At 34.9% G+C, this 20,355-nt stretch overlaps 1 protein-coding gene across 1 annotated transcript in view; it reads left to right on the forward strand.

Annotated features, from left to right (window-relative positions):
• Exoc5 (exocyst complex component 5) overlaps nucleotides 1–20,355 on the forward strand; it is a 61,692-nt gene that overhangs the window by 31,383 nt on the left and 9,954 nt on the right. Inside the window, exons 5-12 of the mRNA XM_005355349.3 lie at nucleotides 1,471–1,535; nucleotides 3,346–3,374; nucleotides 4,643–4,752; nucleotides 5,534–5,578; nucleotides 5,681–5,821; nucleotides 6,437–6,519; nucleotides 7,591–7,800; nucleotides 9,281–9,428. Coding sequence (XP_005355406.1) covers nucleotides 1,471–1,535; nucleotides 3,346–3,374; nucleotides 4,643–4,752; nucleotides 5,534–5,578; nucleotides 5,681–5,821; nucleotides 6,437–6,519; nucleotides 7,591–7,800; nucleotides 9,281–9,428 — 831 coding nt within the window. The remainder of the gene's footprint in view (nucleotides 1–1,470; nucleotides 1,536–3,345; nucleotides 3,375–4,642; nucleotides 4,753–5,533; nucleotides 5,579–5,680; nucleotides 5,822–6,436; nucleotides 6,520–7,590; nucleotides 7,801–9,280; nucleotides 9,429–20,355) is intronic.

Raw genomic sequence — 20,355 nt, forward strand, 5'->3', positions numbered from 1 at the left:
GAGAGAGAGAGAGAGAGAGAGAGAGAGAGAGAGAGAGAGAGAGAGAGAGAATCTGTCTCTTGGGTACAGTTATATATCACCACACTGGTTTTTATAGGATGCTTGGGGATGGAACTCAGGGCTTATGTATGCTAGGCAAGCACTCTACAAACTGAGCCATACCCTTTTCTTAGAATAGCAGCTTAGTGCTTTTTTTGTATAAGACCTGATGAGTGTTTAAAACTGTTTTAAACAGTTCAAATGCAAACAATTTATTAGGTGTTATTTGGTACCTTTATTTATTGATGCCTATTTTAAGTGATATTGTAAACAGTTCTTACCAGTTAGCCCTGAGGAGTCAGTAAAAACAGCTTTTAAGAAACAAACTGTGGTACTTCTACCACAAACAGCAAAGTTTACAAACACCATGCTTCCTAAAAAGAGTAAGAACAAAATCCTGATGGACCAGAGCTGGCTGGCTGTTAGCTGTGTTCAGAAGAGGCTATTGATCAATAAACAACGATGGGCTTTGCTCCTAAGACTGAATGCATGGCCGCTAGTGGAAGCTGCTGTGACTGGTACACTTCCATGTATCAGGGTGAAGAAAGCACATGGCGACTGAAAAATGAGTGACCTGCTGAGTCAGACAGGGCGAGGTCTGAAGCAGGACTGCTACTGTTGACTGCACATGAGTACACAAGAACAAGCCCTGCTACCATCCCTTGCCAGGGATCACAGGAGCACCTAGAAAAATCTATGCTAATGTTCTTAGTCATTCCTTCATGGTTATATGACTCTTAATGTATAACAGTATGAATCATCACAAAGTAAGTTATTAAAATTGTGTCAAAATAAAAGTACCAAATTGGAATTTAAAGTAAGAAGTGGCCTCTATGACTTTCCTACACTGTTTCATAGATGAGCATAAATGTCTTTATTAAAGAATTTTAGAAACCTTGCCTAAGTTTTTTATTCAACTTGAAAATGAATACTTGACAGTATATACATATTTCTGTACTATATTTCATTCAAGATACTACATTAAACTGTATCTTTATTTTTTTGTACACATTATAAATTTATATAGTTAAGTTATAAACATTTTGTTATTTTATTCATTCAGCTTAATATATGCAACAGTATATTCTAAACCTTGTCTATTCTGTTGACCTCATTAATGTAGAAGAAATTTCCACTTTGCTTTTGACAAACAAGGATTTTTAATTTGCTCAGAGATTAAAATTTAATTGCTGGTTTTGTTGAGGGGAAGAATTGTGATATCAAAAAAAATTACAATATTTTAGGCACCAGAAAGATACATGGTTGGGTTTTGAGTTGTTATCGTGTTGCCCATAAGGTTTTAAAGAAAATTGTTTGTGCAGGTATTATGGCTGGGTATAGGACAGACAGCATTGCTCTTTTCAGCTATACTATTAATTTTTGGAATCTAAAAGAGTACTTTTAATTGTTGTTTTTACTTATTTCTCATAGATAAAGGAAGCAGCAGACGTCATTCAGAAGCTGCATCTGATTGCCCAAGAGTTACCTTTCGACAGGCAAGTTTATACCCCAAGAGCTTGCTTGTCAATATAGCTTATGGAATAAAATTGCATTTTCCTTGCTCATTAAGGCAGCAATAATTTATTAAGCACCTCATTTGTACAAGATACTGTGTAATATAATAATATACTTGAAGGGACTCATTTTTTTTTGAAAAACAAAATTAATGGAGATCTTTTAAATTGACAAAGTATGATTTTGAATTTACTTATTTGGAAATTTGAGAACCAAAGTTAACTTGGCTATTTAACTCTTCTTGTATTACTAGACCAGGGTTAAATTTGGGGGGGTGTCTGTTACCTTTGAAAAGCCAGTGAAAGATACATAGTTTCTTCAGAAAATTAAGATGTATACAGATTGTTGTATATAATTATGTGGAATTTTATACCACCCATAAAACCTATCCTAGAGAATTTAAGTCAACACCTTTGTAATGTAAGGTCCTGGACCATCACTAACTAGATTCTACCCTAAAATAACCTGTCCACTGAGAAAGAAATGCTCTTTCTGCTCTGTCATTAAAACAAAAACAACAACAACAACAACAACAAAAAAACAGTTCCTTCATGTGACAACTTTCTGTATAATACAGAGCATGCTTTTCATCTGTTGATACTTGAAGATCTTCAGGTACAGATAGAATGTGGATATTTATTTTGTTGTACTTAAAGCCTCGACCATTATTTTCCTAGCATACTGTTAGCCACTCCCCATATATTTACTTTACTCTCAACTCTACCATCATAAAGGATGAACAGTAATAGTTGTTTTATTAGTCACCCAAGAGTTGGAACACTATTTACATGGATAAAATGTCTAAATCAAGATTAGGTGGATGTTAGCTGGCTTCATTCTGTGTCCTACCTTCCAGTCTGATTTTTCTGCACCAGACTGTTACCATTCGTGCCTATAGTTATCTCCTCTATTCCTTGTGGGTGGGGATGGGGGCAGAGGTGAGGGTTCAGAATGTTGGGGAGTGAACCCAGGCTCTCATACATTTGACGTGCCTCTAAGCCAAGCCTTGGAGTTGAGTATTTATCCTAATCAGATCCAGTGTGTTCACGTAGACCAATACAGCCATTCTGTTGTCTACCGTGACTTTGCTATAAGATTTTTATATAGCCCTTTAAATGTGTTTCCTTCCTTGTCTGCTTTTAGCATCTTTTTTCTTCAAATGACCATTTGTATAGGATCTCTCAAAATCAGTTTCCCTTGATGATTAATATTTGAAAAGTTCTTGGTGTATTTTATCATTTTTATTTTGTAAAAGTTGATTATTCTCCTATACTCATTTCTGAATTCTTTTATGGTCCCTTTCATTTTCCTAGTTTTAGAATAATTCATTTGAGGTTTTTATCATTTTTTTTTTGCTATATCATCTTATATGATCATTAAAAAAAAAATAAAACTTTACATTGCCATTATTCTTCACAATGGCCATTGAACTAGAAAGGACAGTAACCTGACTTTGAGATTGGCTGGGTTGTTATTGCCTCAGGTGGAACTCTTTAACAAGTGAATTGATTATTTACATGTAAATTTTCTAAATGAGAATAGCAATTTCATTTGAATCACCCAAATTTATTGTCACCTGGCTTGTTTTCTTTCAGTATTCTCTTCCACAGTGTTGTCTCTTTTCTTTTCTACAGTGACGTTTTATTTTTATGGTAGTTTTCTATTTAAGAACAGTTAGGAAGGTAATACAAAGGGTGCCACAAATAACTGCAGCACTCCCCCCTTTGTATTGTTTTTATTGTCATATTTGTCACAGCTCATGAACCTCATCATTGGCTTTCTGTTTCTCAGGTTTTCAGAAGTAAAATCCAAAATTGCAAGTAAGTGCAATCTATTTACTTAGCACATTCTTAAAAAAGGAAAAACTCACATTAAAAAAATAAAAGCAACAGGTGAGAAAGTGGGAATGATACATTGATCCATCCAGTCCTAGAGTTTGAGGCTCTTCCCTCAGAATAACAATGACCAATTTCCGGGCTATCTACTAGTACCTTGTTTGCATATGATGTATCTTTCTATATTTTTAAATAATTGGAAACATGTAACTTTAGACTTACTATATTTAGCCTAACTATACATTTTTAGAGATTGTGTTCGTTTAATGTAAGGATTTTTCTTTTGAATTGGGAAGACATAAACATTTCAATTTCTGTTTAGCTATTTTGTTCCTTATATGGTTATAGTTTTATTTGAGTGGGGGGTATTTTGTTTTGTTTTGTTGAGACAGGGTTTCATTATATATCCCTGGCTATCCTGGAATTCACTGTATAGACCAGGTTGGCCTTGAACTCACAGAGATCTGCCTCTGCCTCCTGAATGCTGGTGGGATTAAAGGTGTGTACCACTACACCTGGTTTAAGTCAGTCTTTGGGTTATTTTTTAAGCCAAACCCATGCTTCTAGAAAAACCCTGTGTTTTTAGTACACTTTACCGGTGTTCACTGTTAAGTAAGCCATTTCTCAGAAAGCCAACTACCTGGTTTTTTCTTATCTTACAATAAGGACATGTATAGATATTTGGATTCCCTAGGAATATTTTTGATCACTTTAAATTAGTTCATGTTCAAATAATAGGTAAGAATATGGTATTAAATCAAGGGCCACATACTATCTTAGGATAAAATTTGATATTTGACTATTATTCTCTGTAGAAGTATCTGAGCATTAGTAAAGGCTTTGTAGTCCTTATATTTTCCCTGACATTAGAGTAAAGATTAAGGATTTTTTTTTCTGTATTTTCCCATCAAAATTGGTATCTGAAAGGGTTTTTTTTCTCTTTCTCATTTTTCTTTCATGTAAATATCTCGTCATCTTTTGGTTTAAGTAATATTTATAAATGGCTGTTATACCTCGAAGAGCTCATCTGTTTTACCAGTGTGTAAAGCTTTTGTGTCCTGAAATACAGATTTTTGTACATCAGGATGTTGTATGAGCTAGATTCACTGTTTATAATCTCATGTTTTTGTAATTCTCCCAAGAAGACAGACCCATAACCACTATAAATTTTGTAATATTTCTAGACTTAGATGGCTGTATGTAAGTTGTATACTAGATTGTCATGATTCAGTTGGATAATTTCCTGGCTTTAGGTAAATACCATGATTTGGAATGCCAGCTGATTCAGGAGTTTACTAATGCCCAAAGAAGAGGAGAGATCTCCAGGATGAGGGAAGTAGCCGCAGTTTTACTTCATTTCAAGGTAATGTTGAGATTTTAACTCATGATCCGTCTCCAAGTTCCTGAAGATTTTATATCCCTTGATTTCCCCTAATTATTATGTAACTATATGACAGAATAACTTTGTTTGATGTTTGTTAAATGTTACTTAATATTTTTTAAGGATTTTCTGGTAATATTAATGCTATATCAAGCAATGCGCCCGGCTTTAATCCCAGCGCTCGGAAGGCTGAGGCAGGCCGATTTCTGTGAGTTCGAGGCTAGCCTGACTACAAGAGCTAGTTCCAGGACAGGAACCAAAAGCTATGGAGAAACCCTGTCTCAAAAAAAAAAAAAAAAAAAAAAAAAAAGTTGCTGAAAGAAAATCATGTTGTTAGCCTTCGTGCTTCAAGTATATCATTTTCAATCAAAAATGTTTATAAATAAGTAAAAAATTAAAAAAAAAACCTGAATATAAATACCTAGTCGAAGATGTGAACCAAAGAGTAGATGCACTGTGACTAGAAATAGGGACCTGGAAGATCTTGGGTGCTGAAGACATACATGTGGATTATGGAGCTGTCTTCCTGGAGCCTGAGCTGGAGAGAAAAATCCTCATTGAAAAATTCTATTAGCTTAATTATAGAAGATAGGACAAGATACCCATGTTAAATTACTGGATGGTTCACTACCATTATTTCATTTTACATTTGATGACTGCTGATCATTCACTGGGGTACAAGATGTAGTTTTATTATATATAACAATTCTGCTGAGACTGCTATTATAATTAGAACCAGACAATAACATTGTTTCTCTTTTAGGGTTATTCCCATTGTATTGATGTTTATATAAAGCAGTGCCAGGAGGTAATTTTACAGTATATTTTTGAATTCTATTTTATACTAATTTTTATTTTGAAGCTATTTATAAATAATGTATTAACAATGTAAATTACCTCTGTCATTTAGGGTGCTTACTTGAGAAATGATATATTTGAAGATGCAGCAATACTCTGTCAGAGAGTGAACAAGCAAGTTGGAGATGTCTTTAGTAATCCAGAAGCAGTACTGGCTAAACTTATTCAGAATGTGTTTGAAATCAAACTACAGGTAACTTTAAACAGTAATAAATTAAATAGTTCTTAAGACAATGTGTTGTTTTTTTTTCAAGATTTTTAAAATTTATTTTCATTATTTTTAATTATGTGTGTGTATGTTGAATGTATGTGTTTATGCATATGAGTTCAGGTACCCACAGAAACCAGAGGTGTTAGATTCCCCCGTACTGGAGTTAAAGGTGATTGTGAGCCATTGGATGTGGGTGCTGTGAATTGAAGTCAGTGCTTTTGGAAGATTTTTTTAATTCATTTTTTAAGTTAGCATATCAAGAAATGGGTTTCATTATAGCAACTTGATGTGTTCTCCTTTGTTCTTGTGCTGCTCCCCTGCCCTGTGCCCTCCTCCAGGTCCCTCGGTTCCTCATAGAAGCCCCTCTGCTTTTACCCTCTCTGTTTTCACCTCCCTTAGGCTCTCTTCCTACTGGCTTACCCCTTTCTAACTTTATGACTTACCCACAGCATTCTCATATCATTTTAAATCTAGGCTTCATAGATAAGAAAGAATGTGATATTTGTAAGTTTGGTTTATTTATTTAACATAATGATCTTGAGAAGTTATATAATTTATTATTTCCTCATTCCTAAGAATGTTACTTTCCCTTTTTAGAGTTTTGTGAGAGATCAGCTAGAAGAATGTAGGAAATCAGACGCTGAGCAGTATCTCAAAAGTCTCTATGATCTATATACCAGGTATGTGCAGACAGGGCCTCACTATCTCTAGCTAGCCTGGAACTTCCTGTGTAGACCAGGCTGACCTCAAATTTACTGAGGTCTGTCTGCCTCTTCCTTGTGAATACTAGACTATCACAACATGTGTGACTATGCCTTGCTGATGTATATTGTTAATTATTAAACAATAGCCATACATTTTATATTTTCTTTCTCTTTTAATAGAAAATAGGAAAGCATTCAGATATTTGTCAGATAGCACTATCCCTTTTTGCAGTAAGTGCCTGCTTGTATAGATAGGAGGTACACAAGAGCAGAATTCTTACTGTTGTAACAAAAGACCTTGTTTTAACTGACTTGAGAATTTCATTTGTGATTTATGAGCTAGTTTTTGTGATATTTTTGTTGTTGTTTTACTTTAAGAATTAGTACAGTTACCGGGCAGTGGTGGCACACACTTTTAATCCCAGCGTTCGGGAGGCAGAGGCAGTCAGATCTCTGTGAGTTCGAGGCCAGCCTGGTCTACAAGAGCTAGTCCCAGGACAGGCACCAAAGCTACAGAGAAACCCAGTCTTGAAAAACAGGAGCAAGCAAACAAAAGAATTAGTACAGTTACATTCATCCCCAGTCCCTTTGTTTTGGGAGAAGGTTCATCATAAGAGTAGCAGCACTCTCTTCAATGGTGTGAGATAAAAACTTAGAGGTCAGTCCACATGGACAAAGACAGAAATGATGACCAGACAGTAAATTCTTCGAATCACGTGACTACTTATGGTGGAAGGCTTTAGAACATACCTTAGCTTCTCTCCATTTTTGCCATTTCTATGCTAGTCATTGCTTCACAGCCTTTTTCCCTAGGTCATCTCCAGCATTTTATCAGTTTTCAAAACTATATTATTATTTGTAATATTCTATTCTGTTTCGTGTATAGCTTTATAAGCTGCTTTCTATATCTTAAGTAGTCTCCCAATATTTCAGAAATGATCATTTGATATAAACCATTAAAGTTTCATTATGATATATAGGATCTATAATGTTGTTACAGTATCTAAAAGATATATTAATCTTTTTCTTTCTTTTTTCCATGAAAAGAACCACCAGTCTCTCCAGCAAATTGATGGAGTTTAACTTAGGTACTGATAAACAGACTTTCTTGTCTAAGCTTATCAAATCCATTTTCATTTCCTATTTGGAGAACTATATTGAAGTGGAGATTGGATATTTGAAAAGCAGAAGTGCTATGATCCTACAGCGCTATTATGATTCAAAAAACCACCAAAAGAGATCCATTGGCACAGGAGGGTAGGTTTCTAAAAATTAAATATAGTTAAAATTGAAATTGTTAAGAACATTAAGTTTGGGTAAAGTTAGTAACTATTAGCTGCTATTAAGATTTTCTGTGTACCGCTCTTCATACTGTATGTACTGTTGACCAAATCCTACATACTGAAATGGTCTAAATAGCATTCTTAAAATGTAAATCAAGCCAGGTGGTGGCAGCGCTTGCCTTTAATTCCAGCACTAGGGAGGCCAAGGCAGGAGGATCTCTGTGAGTTCAAGGCCAGCCTGGTCTACAAGAGCTAGTTCCAGGAAAGCCAGGGCTATACAGAGAAACCCTGTCTCAAAAAACAAAAAAACAAAACAAAACAAAAAGTAAATCAAACACTTCTCAATCAAAATAATAAAAGATAATATTAATAATATAAAGAATTCTGTAGTTTAAGTTCCTTTCCAGAGTTAATTGTTTTGGGTTATTAACTATGAATCACATCATTCAATATTGAAGCTGTGAATGAAAGAGCAAATACTTTATTTACATTTTAGGCAGCCCTGATTTTTTGGTCATTTGTACATAAAACTATTAGATTTATACTGTAAAGTCTGAGAATTTGCATATGAGAAGAGAATTTGCTGTAAAGTTGATGACAGTCATTCCCAGATGGGATCTAGCAGATCCAACAATCTAATCTAATATATTTTAAAAAGATATTCTTGAGTTGTTTTCATGCTAAATCATTTTATTTCAAAAAGTAAAAACCTAAAGAATAAACATAAGACTTCAAAAAATGAGTTCACAGTAGCCTGAGCTATATGTTCTAGTAGCAAAAGTAATTTAACCTAGAGATATGTACATAATAACAGGTGACCCTTAATCACTAAGGAAAGCTGTTACACTTAAGAGGTCTAGTTTAGCTGGGCGATGGTGGCGCACGCCTTTAATCCCAGCACTCGGGAGGCAGAGGCAGGCGGATCTCTGGGAGTTCGAGATCAGCCTGGTCTACAGAGCTAGTTCCACGAAAGGCTCCAAAGCCACAGAGACACCCTGTCTCAAAAAAAAAAAAAGAGGTCTAGTTTAATATAGTGAAGATATGAGCAATATATTTAAATGGTTGTTTTTTAAAAGAAGTACTAAAATTTTAAAGCTTTCTTTTTATACAAGACTACTTTTAGTTATTTGTTATTTAGAATAACTTCTTGAAGGTGAAGAATGATTCAGGTAGGATTTCTGACATCCTCATCTGGTTTTTGTGAGTAAACAGGAGCATGCACCCAGATATACTTGTGAACATGCACACCAATGTTCAGTACCTCAGATTTATCCTGTCTTAATGAAAGTTATTAAAAACCAACTTTTATAATTAAAATGTTAATCTCTTGGTTATTGACTCATTTTGGGTTTTGTTTTTTTCTTTTTGCCGATATGCATTAAGGTTGAGCATATTTGCAGTTAAAATCTAAATATAGTAAACTTCTCTTTTCGTTTGTCTTTATGATGTACTAGTATTCAAGATTTGAAAGAAAGGATTAGACAACGTACCAACTTACCACTGGGGCCAAGTATTGATACGCATGGGGAAACTTTCCTATCTCAAGAAGTGGTAGTTAATCTTTTACAAGAAACCAAACAAGCCTTTGAGAGATGTCATAGGGTAAGAATAATAAATTAATTTTTTAAGCTATAGTTGTATATTTCAAGTTTTGTCTCATTTATAGAAAGATAAAAATGTACTTCTTGATTAGGACCAAGTAGTTTTTTAATTGACACAGTTTATACAAGTTGCATGTACCATATAGATACCATATGAAGTTTTGATAAAAGTGTACATTGAGTAATAGTCAAATCAGGATAAGCATATATATCCTCATATTCATCATTTTTTGTGGTTAAAAACATTCAAAATTTATTCTAACATTAAAAATGTAGAGTATATTGTTAATCTGTTGTCATCCTGCTGGTGCAGTAGAATGTTGACCAGCCTTTTTCATCACTCTCTACTTCTTTCCACACTTTCCTCGGCTGCAAGTGACCATATTCCACTCAACGTCTGTGAAATTCCCTTTAGTTTTGGCCTATGGGTGAAGTTGTCCAGTATTTGTTGTTCCATGCTTGGCTTACCTCACTTAACAGAATGTCTTCCAGTTCCTTCTCCATTGTGCAAACAACAGGATTTCATGACTTTGATGGCTGAAAAGTATCCCTTTGTGTGTGTATATACCAAATTTTTTTTATCTGTCATTTAGTGGACAGTTAAATTGATTATGTTTCTTGGCTGTTGCAAATATTGTTCTAGTAAATGTTGAGGAAGAGACCTGGTCAGTTATCCTCATCAATTTAGACCATGAAACTCTATATGGACAAGTTCAACAGAACTGCCGTATACGGGCTGCCCATGAATGCTTCAAAAAATTATTGCCAGGACATAAATTTCCAATTCAAAAACGTTGGAATGCAGATCCCTCTTCAGGAAGCAAATTTCCTTTCCTTTGTTTCTGTACCCAGGAGGGGACTACTGGGTCTAATGCATTTGAATCTCTGTAACATTTTTCATAATGGCTGTTCACATTCCCACCGACAGTAGAAAAGGTTCTCTTTTTCCATATCCTCTCCAACTTGTGTTCCTTTTTGTCTTTTTGCCTTTGTAACTGAAGTAAAATGATAACTTGCTGTAATTTTCTTTGCTATTTCTCTGGTGACTAATTATAGTGATCATGTTTTTATTGTGTTGAGTTCCTTATATGCTCTCCATATGAGTTTACAATTATTAGATTGTATAATTGCAAATGTTATCTTTTTGTTCTGTAAGTTTTCTTTCATTGGCTGTTTCCTTTGCTGGGTGGAAACTTTAGTTGAATATACTTTGTTTTCACTTTTGTTTCCTTTGCTTTTGGAGTCTCATTCAAGAAGCATTTATCCGTTCCAACGTGCTGAAGTATTTCCACTTTTAGCACAATTAATAAAAACCCAGAGACAGATATTGGGGTTCAACCTGAAGATTAGAGAAGCAAAGCAGCCAAACCACTAGAGATCTCTTACCTCTATGAAATCTTCAGACTGAAAGAGAGCGAGTTCCTTGTCTCATCCTGCCTTATAATTGTCTCTAGTGCTGGGTTTAAAGGCCTCTATGGCTTGTTAGTGTGGCTCCACTGTATTAGAGGTGTGTGCCTCTCCACTGCCTGGCCTGTATGACTGACTAGTGTGACTGTTTTGTGTTCTGATCTTCAGGCAAGCTTTATTTATTAAAGTACAAATGAAATTTTCCTATATCCACTATGTTTTCCTGTAGTTTCATAATTTGAGGGGTTCCACTAAAGCTTTAATTTATTTTGAGTGAACTTGTGTCTGCTATTAGAGATACACAGTTGTACGTATCTACATATTGTCCCATATCAGCTGAACAGATTGTTTTCTCTAATTTGTGATAAGATTTTTGTCAGATCAAAAAGAAACTTCTGTGTCCATGCTGAGGCAGCACTAGCCTGTGCAAATAAATGTAACTGTTTAGGAAGTAGTTTGATAGTATGTCCAGTTAGCCAGACAGAAACAATAGATTGATCACTAAGGTCCATGGTTTTCTTTGACCCACTTCACAGAACCAGGCATGAACTCACTCTTGTGGAACATGCATTAAATCCTGTAGTTGTTTTTTTTGAATTAATTGATTTATGTATTTATTTGGTTTTTTTGTGTTTGCTCTTTGGCTTTTTTGGGAGCCCACCCAGCTCCCAAATAAATACACACATGGAAGCATATTCTTACTTATGCTTGACCTTAACGTTGCTTATTTCTAGCCAACTTTTCTTAACTTTAATTATCCCATCCATCTTTTGCCTCTGGGCTTTTATCTTTCTCTATTTCTGTATACCTTTCTTTACTTCTTATTCCGTGTCTTGCTGTGTATCTGGATGGCTGGCCCCTGATGTCCTCCTCTCTTTCTTTTTTATGATCCTCAATCTTTCCAGATTTCTCCTCATACTTACTCTATCTGCCTGCCAGCCACACCTATCTTTTCTTTTGTCTTGCTATTGGTCATTCAGCTTTTTATCAGACCAATCAGGTGTTTTAGACAGGCAGAGTTAAACAAATGCAGCATAAAAGAGCACAACACATCTTTGCATCAGTAAGCAAGTTTCCACAGCATAAACAAATGTAGCACATTTTTACTGATAGTCCACAGCAGAGTCCCAGTGGAGCCCAATCGGTCACGTCCATGACGGTCATAACACTGGTGGGCTATCTCATTACTCATTCTTGGTCTGTTTAGGTTTCTTTCTTCATGATAAGGAATGTGTTCAGGAATTTATCCATTTCTTCTAGATTATCAAATTTCTTGGCATATCTTTATTCATAACAATCTTTAATCCTTTGTATTTTATGGCATCCATTTTAATGTATACTTTTCCACATCTGATTTTCATTTTTCCTTTTTTGAGATCGCCTCACTCGGTAGCCTGGTTGGCCTGGAATTCACAGAGACCCTCTGCCTCCTGAGTGCTGGAATCAACAGCATGCATGGCTACACCTGGCTCTTAGTCTGTTTGTTTTGTTTCTTTTATTTTTTTGAGATTATAATATAATTATATCATTATTCCCCCTTCCCTTTTCTCACCCTTCTTTGCTCTTTTAAATTCATGGCTTTTCCATAATTGTTGTTATATACCTTTATGTAAATACATAAATATACCTAAATATATGAATACAACCTCAGTCTGTATAATGTTACTTGTATGTATGTTTTCAGGGCTGACATTTCTATTGGTAATAACCAAATTGGTTTGCACTTCCTTGGGGAAGTTTCCCCCACCCTCATCATTCCTTAGTTGCCAGCACTTGTTTGTGTAGGACTGAAGCCTTTGGTTCCCCCATCCCACCCTACTCCATGTTAGCATATCTATTGTTGTCCTTGTTCAGCTCATAGGTAGGCTTTCTTGTGGATGAGACTTTATGAGTGTAGCTTCTGACATTTCTAGGAGACATAATCTCATAGCAAACTTGAAATCTAAAAATCAAAAGTAGTAATAGCTACATTAGATGTGAAATGGTGCATTTTTTAAAAGTCCGTGTTCTTCTGGCTCTTAAAATTTTTTTGTTTCCTCTTCCATAACCATACCTGAGTCTAAGCAAAGTGGAGGAATTGTCTTGTAGATGTATCCAATGAGACTTAAGTATGTTTTTAAAAACATAGTTATTTGTTGCTGTAAATTTCTTGCTAGTATTGTTTCATCTACAAGGTATTGGTTTGTTTTATTTCCATTATCATGTATAGCAAGACATTTTTAATTTCCTTCTTTATTGCTTCATTGATGGTTTAGGTATTTAATTTCCATGTATTTGTATAATTCCCAAAGATTTTTCTTGTTACTAATTTTTTGTTTTATTTAGAAAGATATTCAACTTTTAAGAAACAGAAAACTCAAACAAAAACAAACCGCAGAACAAATGCTTAAAGGGAGTTCTTCAAACTGAAATGAAGAGGTGTTAACAAGATGAAAACACCTGTATTTGTTCTGGGGTTTGTTTTTGTTTACTTGAGTTTTTTTTTGTTTTGTTTTGTTTATAGGGGAAATATGGTAGTGATAAATATTCTCAGTGTTTGTTTGGAAATGTCTCTTCTCTGTGTCTAGAGGCTAGCTTTGCTGGGTATAATATTTTTATTGTCTAGCTTTGCTGGGTATAGTATTTCTGTTGACAGGCTTTAGTTGCTAGTTTTTTTGTTTGTTTTGCTTTGTTTTTCTTCTCTCTTACTTTTTCAACATGTGAACATCTTAATCTCTTTTGGCCATTAAAGCTCTGCAATTCTCCAGTTGAGTGACTGAGTGGAATTTAAAAAAAAAAAAAAAAGATCCAGATACATACTACGGGAAGGTAACAAAAGAAGCCACATTTCATCTCTAAAGACAGATTTGCACTATTGATCCCTTAACATGCTATCTGTTTCCTTTTTACTTGTTGCTTTAAGAATCTTCTTGTCTTAAACCTTTGAAACTTGTTTATAACCTTTGAATCTTGAAGTATAAACTCTCCTTCTTGCTTTCCCATCCTTGAATCCTATTAGCCTGAATATTTGCTCTATTAATGCTTTTCTGTAGTTCCCATAATCTTTTTATTCCTATTCTTTTTTTTTTTTTCTTTTCCATATATATTTGGTTTGGGAGTTAGCTGACTCTTCAGCTTGTTTCTGCTAATGATGCTTTTATTACATTTTTATTTACCATACTTTTAGCTCCAGGATGTTTTGGTTTTATAAATTATTTCATTTTTCTTTGGCAAATTGCAGAATTATTTGCATATATCTTCTTGAGGTTCCTAGAATTTCTTTAAAACATCTACTTTGTGTTTTCTGTCTTGAGAGATCACACACTTTGCTTGGCTCTGTTTTGCCTTGTTTTGTTCATGATTGGGTCCCTGAAAACTCTGGATGCTTGTTGGCCTACAGTAGTGTCTGCATATTGGAAATTTAGATGTTTATTACTGTCATAGTAATCTTCTCTTGTATTTTTATACTCATTCTTCCACAATAATCTGTTTGTTATTATCTCCAACACCTTGGTCACTGTCCTTGTTTTAACACTAGATGGCACCCTATGTCTAGATTTTTGCCAGCTCTAGTTCTCTTACTGTTATTATTTCAGCCCTGGAGAGGACTTCAAGCTTGAATCTGTCACAAATCCACAGTCGTACTATAAAGCTGACATTAGATTGTTAGCGAGAAAGACCTAGACATTAGGCGTTCCATAGAAAGGTAATGAATGCATTTTTCTCCTGCGAGCCAGGGTAGGCCCAAAACCTGTTTCTATAGTTATTGTCCTGTGTTCAGCACTGCAGGGTTCTTGCCCATCACTCCACAGATTTTCTCTTGGATGTCTGGTCTATACCTCCGAAGTGATAATTTACAGCTGGCTCTATCTTCTTTTTCTAAAAGAAGTTACTGTCTTTGCTGTCACAGATACAGTAATATTTGGTCTTACTCAGAGTTCACAGTCCATCGAAATGAGTGCAGCACAGAGCTAGGACAAAGGCCCACACTGTTGTGGTCTTCCCAGTCTTGTCTCTGTTTGTGGCCTGGAACCTCTGCAGGTCTGGAGGTGTATACAGCTGACCCACCAGATGCTAGGATGGGCTTAAAGGTTCCACCTGTGGGTACTAGGCTCAAGAGAGGGTCTGTTGTATCCCATCTGTGTTAACTTTTACCAGTAAACCTGGCATTCAGTTCTGAGGAAAAGTTGTGTGTTGAGTTTCCTGCCTTCCTTTAGCAGATGAAGTATGTATGTATGTATGTATGTATGTATGTATGTATGTATGTATGTATTTAAGATTTCTGTCTCTTCCCTGCACCACCTCCCATTTCCCTCCCCCTCCCCCAATCAAGTTCCCCTCCCTCATCAGCCCAAAGAGCAATCAGGGTTCCCTGCCCTGTGGGAAGTCCAAGGACCACCCACCTCCAGATGAAGTCTTTGTATACATTTTGTTGCTCAGGTCTGTAGTAGCATGGTAAAAACAGTCCCTTGGTTGCCATGACTGATCCTAAGCTGACCTGTGCCTGAGACTTGTGACTGAAGGAAGGACCTGGTTTATTCAAGGCCCAAGCTGTAGCTGGACACAAGTGGCCTGAGCACAAGTCTGTCATGTTGCCAGTTCCTGCTTAGTCCTGAGGCCCCATCCATAGACACCGGCTTGGGGCAGTAGTGCTGAGGCTTCGCCTGGTACTATATTAATAACATGTTCTGGTAACTAATCTACATACTTCAGGTGTTATATATTAACTCATTTAATTGACATAAAGACCCAGTGAGGTAATTCTTACACTTTTATGCAGGAGAATCGTAGCTTCTAAATACTGGAATTAAGAACTGAGGAGATCTTAGTATTTTATTTATATACATATATATTATTTATTCATTTTTAATATCAGTAAATTAATATACAAATTAGTAGAAATATTCAAAGAATATACAAGTCACTTAAAATATAAATTATTAATAGGGAAGTAAAATAGGAATAATACCATTTTATTTTTATTAAGGTAGCATAAATTAAGAACTGATATTATCATGTGTTAGTAACAAAGTGAGGTAAAAGACACTTTCATATACTACCAGTGACTGAAAATTATAACAGTGAGGACTGGGACTGCAGTTTGTTGTTGAAATGTTTGTCTAGCATGTGAGTCTCTAGGCTCAATGCTCAGTAATGGGGGGGGGACAAATTTGCTATAGTTACTTTGAAGAATAATTTGTCACTTTTAAAAAAATTATCAGTGAAAAAGAGAAATAAAAAATAATGGCGTTGTTCACACACTAGAAACTATACCAGTTTAAATGAATCAGCTAGAATTACATGACTCAGCATTAATTAATCTCAGAAATACGTGGCTGTGATGTGAGTGATAGGGTATTTCATCTTAAGAAACAACTAGTCTAGTAGAGGTGTGTAATGCTACTTTCAATCCTTCGCTTTCCTAATGATTTGATAGCTTCACACTGGGCATCTTTTCATGTGCTTCTCTTTGATGAAGAGTTTCCTTCGTGTCTCTAGTGCATTTTTAAAGTCAGGTTATCCTCTGAACCCTTTCACGTTTCATAATCTCTCTATAGCTTGTTCATCAAATATGTGATTTTGCATTTAATTTTCAAAGTATAGAAGTTCTTAATTTTGATAAAATATATTTAACACCTGTTATAGATGGCATTTTTTTTTTATATTGCAGGTACATCTTTGTTGAGCTAAGAGTTACAAGAATTGCCTTTTAAATTTTCTAGTAGTTTTATAATCTGCAGTGTTGCTTACGAAGCCGATAGTCAGCTCTGAATTAAGTTAGGAATCTGATATAATCATGTATGGATTGAAGTTTATATTTTTTACAATTAGGTTTCCATTTATTTTGCCATCCTTTTATTGGAGACTTCTTTCTTCAACAAATTATTTTCAACCTTAGTTAAAAATGAGTTGACTGTCTGTTTCTCATCTCTATTCTGCACCATTTATCTTTTATGCCGATATCATGCTGTGTTGGCCTGTAGTAACAGTAGGCTTTGAGTCAGGTAGTATGTCCTCTGACATTTCCATATGGATCATTTTGTATTTCATGTGTCTAATAGCTTACCAGTTTCTATCAGAGGAAAGTCTAGTTTTGTTTGGAATGACAGTGAGTCTATGATTTTATTTGGGAAGAGTTGATATTATTATTATTACTATTATATAAAAGTATTTTCAGTTCAACATGCCTGTAATCCCAGCACAAGGGAAACGGAGGCAGAAGCATTCTATGGGCTCAAGACCAATCAGGCTACATTGTGAGTTCTAGGCTAGCTTGACCTACAAAGTGAGACCCTGTCTCAAAAACAACAAAAAAGTAATTTTTAAAGTTATATTTAATTTCAAGTTTAACTTGGTATGTAGGAGTGTGTAGTTGGATCTTTACATGTTAAGTTTACTATCCAAACAATCTTTTTTATAGAATTTGTTAGACCTTCTACATAGACTGTCATGTTATTTTACCATAAAGACAGCCATACTGACTCCTTTCCATATAGCTGTCTTTTATTTTGTTCTTGTGCCTTGTTGCTCTGGCTAGACTTCCAGTATGGAATGGAAGGACATGCAGGGAACAAACACAGGCTATTACACTTGACCATTGGAGTACTGCATTTAGTCTTTGATCACTAAATGTGATGTTGACTGTAGGTTTGGTTTTTGTTTTGTTTTTTATAAATACTGTTTTTTAACCTGAGGAAAGTGTTTTTTTCTTTTTCTTTTTTTTTTTTTAATGAACATTGATTGGTAGACAGTTCTAAGTTGCCATCTGGGTGCTGGGAATTAAACCCTAGTCCTCTGGAAGAGCAGCCAGTGCTCTTAACCTCTAAGCCATCTCTCCAGTGCGGAATGTATGCTAGTTTATTAAAGTGTCGTTTGAAGCTTGGGTATTATTAGACCCTAGCACTTGGGAGATCTTGAGTTCGGGGTCATCCTGGGCCACATGATGAGTTTGATTGAAGCCAGTCTTGGCTAAAGGAGACTGTATCACACAGATAAACAAACAAAATAAAAGATTTGGTGTTAGATTTTCTTACATGTTTTCTTTTTATTCTTTAGGAGAATCATGGCAACTGATATTTCAGATGTGATCCTTGCATCTCTTTAGTACCTCTCAGCTGGCCATCACCTGTAATTTCCTTATTGTCCTGTTCACACATTGTTGGCTAGGTTACTAAATTTATAAAAACAAAAACTTTTTTAAAAAGCTGCCTTTATTGTATCAGGGCACACATTTTGAAGTTAGAGGAAAACTTAAGGAAGTCAGTTCTCTCTGTCTACAAAGTAGTCCCAGTAATTGAATTCACATTTTTAGGCTTGGCAGCAAACTACTCTCTGAGCCACCTTGCTGGCCCATGTGTGTTAAATTTTGTTAAGAATTTTTGCATCAGTGTTTATGAAGGATATTGGCCTTTGATGTCTTTGTCTTGTTTTAATAATGAAGGTAGTCCTGTGCCCATAGGATGATATGCAAAGTACTTCTGCCTTCCCTTTCAATTGTTTATGGGTGTAGATGATGGTCTTTCTGTCTTAAAAGGTTTGTCAAAACTCACAAGGGAAGTTACTGGGGGCTATGGTTTTCTTTGTAAGGATTTTTAGCTAATAATTTAGCCACTTAATGTATACAGAAATTTCAGGTAATCTAATTTTAAGTGAGCTTGGCAGTTTTGTTTGTTTGTTTTAGAGACAGTCTCACTATGCAGACCAGGCTAAACTTCAGTTCGCAGAAATTCATCCACCTGCTTCTCCCTCCATTGCTGAGATTAAAGTTGTGTTACACCAATACATCGGCCTAATTTGTATCTTTTAAAGACTTTCATAGTTTACCAAAATTGTATTTATTGGAATAAAGTTATTCATGACATTTTTCTTATTGTCATCACTGTAGAAACTATTGTAATAATTACCATTTTATTCCCAACATCAGTAATTTGTTTACCAATCAAATTTTTTTACAAACCAATCTTATTATTTTTACTAATTTTTTCCAAGAACCACTTCTTGGTTTTATTAATATTTTTCTTTTCTTTTTCCTTAGATTTCTCTGATTCTGTTTTTTGTTTTGTTTTGTTTTGTTTTGTTTATCTTGTTCAAGATAGGCTTTCTATGCAGTCCTGGATGTCCTAGAATTCTCTTTGTAGACCAGGCGAGGCTTAAACTCAAGAGATCTGCTGAACTCTGCCTCCCAAGTGCTGGGATTAAAGGTGCTCCACCACCAACCTCATTTCTATTTTTTATTGTTTGCTTACTTCAACTTACTTAGGTATTATTTGCCCCTTTCCTAGGTTTTTTATTTGTTTTTTTTTGTTTGTTTGTTTGTTTTTGCCTTGGCTTTGTTTTTTAGGTGAAAGCTGAGTTTGTTGACCTTTTCTAATGTGTGTATTTAGTGACATTACTCTCAAGTTCTGAGTTAGCTGAAACTAGGTTTTTTAAGTATGTTTTAATACATTTTGAAATTCTCCTTAATTTCCCTTTGATTTTTTCCCCCCTTGGCCTAGATAACTGAGAAGTTGTATTATTTGGTTGCCAAATATTTGGAGATATATTGGATGCCTTTCTGTTAATGATTTTAGGTTTTATACTATTATAGTCAGTGGGCAAACTTTGCATTATGATATCAGTTCTTTTTAAATTTATTGAGATGCAGAGTGCAGCCCATATTGGTGATTTTCTGTTTGCTTGAGATAATGCATATCTTCACATTGTTGGCTGAGTATTCTATAAATGTCAGGTCCTATTAGTTGATGTCCTCTATATTTTCTATCAGCTTTCTGTTTACCTCTTATACACTGATTTGAGGATATAAACAGGAGAAAGGTGGGAACTTGGGCTTGGTTTTTATGATTTGTGATGAAGGTAAGGACACTTGTTGACCATCAGAAACAAAAGAAAAGCAGTAGAGAGATTGGTAAGAGGTAAAGGTTCTTAGTAGTGGTTAAGAAGTCTAGTACCAAATAGGGATGTATAATCACTGGGGTTTTAAAGTAGTATATGGAAATTTTTATAAACTCAATTATACATCAGGTTTATATTATTACAGTAGGGTTGAGTGTACTTTATTTAAAAACACAGAATCTTTCATGCTCCAAAATAAAAAATTCTTGATCACTAATATGGCGGCACATTGGAAAGTTTTACTTGTGGCATTAAGGTTAGGTTTTAGTAAAAAAAAAAATACTGTTTAATTAAGTTGTCCTTAGGCTGTTTGTATAAGGTATTTATATAATATAAATGAATTTTACGATTAGACTGGAGTCTTCCAAGATATATCATTATATATTTGCAAATATTTCAAAATCCAGGAAGTCTAAAATCCCTAACAGTTCTAGTCTAACTCTTTTGATAAGGAATTCTCACTTGTAGTATTACCCTGAAAGCCATAGGAATGGTTACTATAAGTAGCTTTGACAGAGGCAGAAAGTGATTTATAATTAATACAGAAAACATTGAAAAGAAATTGAGAATAGTTTCCTTTTAAGAAGAAAGTTCATTTTTCTCAACTACTAGTAAATAATCCAGCAGCAGCAACATCAAAGTGAGAATTG

The sequence above is a fragment of the Microtus ochrogaster genome, chromosome 17, assembly GCF_000317375.1.
Source record: "Microtus ochrogaster isolate Prairie Vole_2 chromosome 17, MicOch1.0, whole genome shotgun sequence".
Lineage (NCBI taxonomy): Eukaryota > Metazoa > Chordata > Mammalia > Rodentia > Cricetidae > Microtus > Microtus ochrogaster.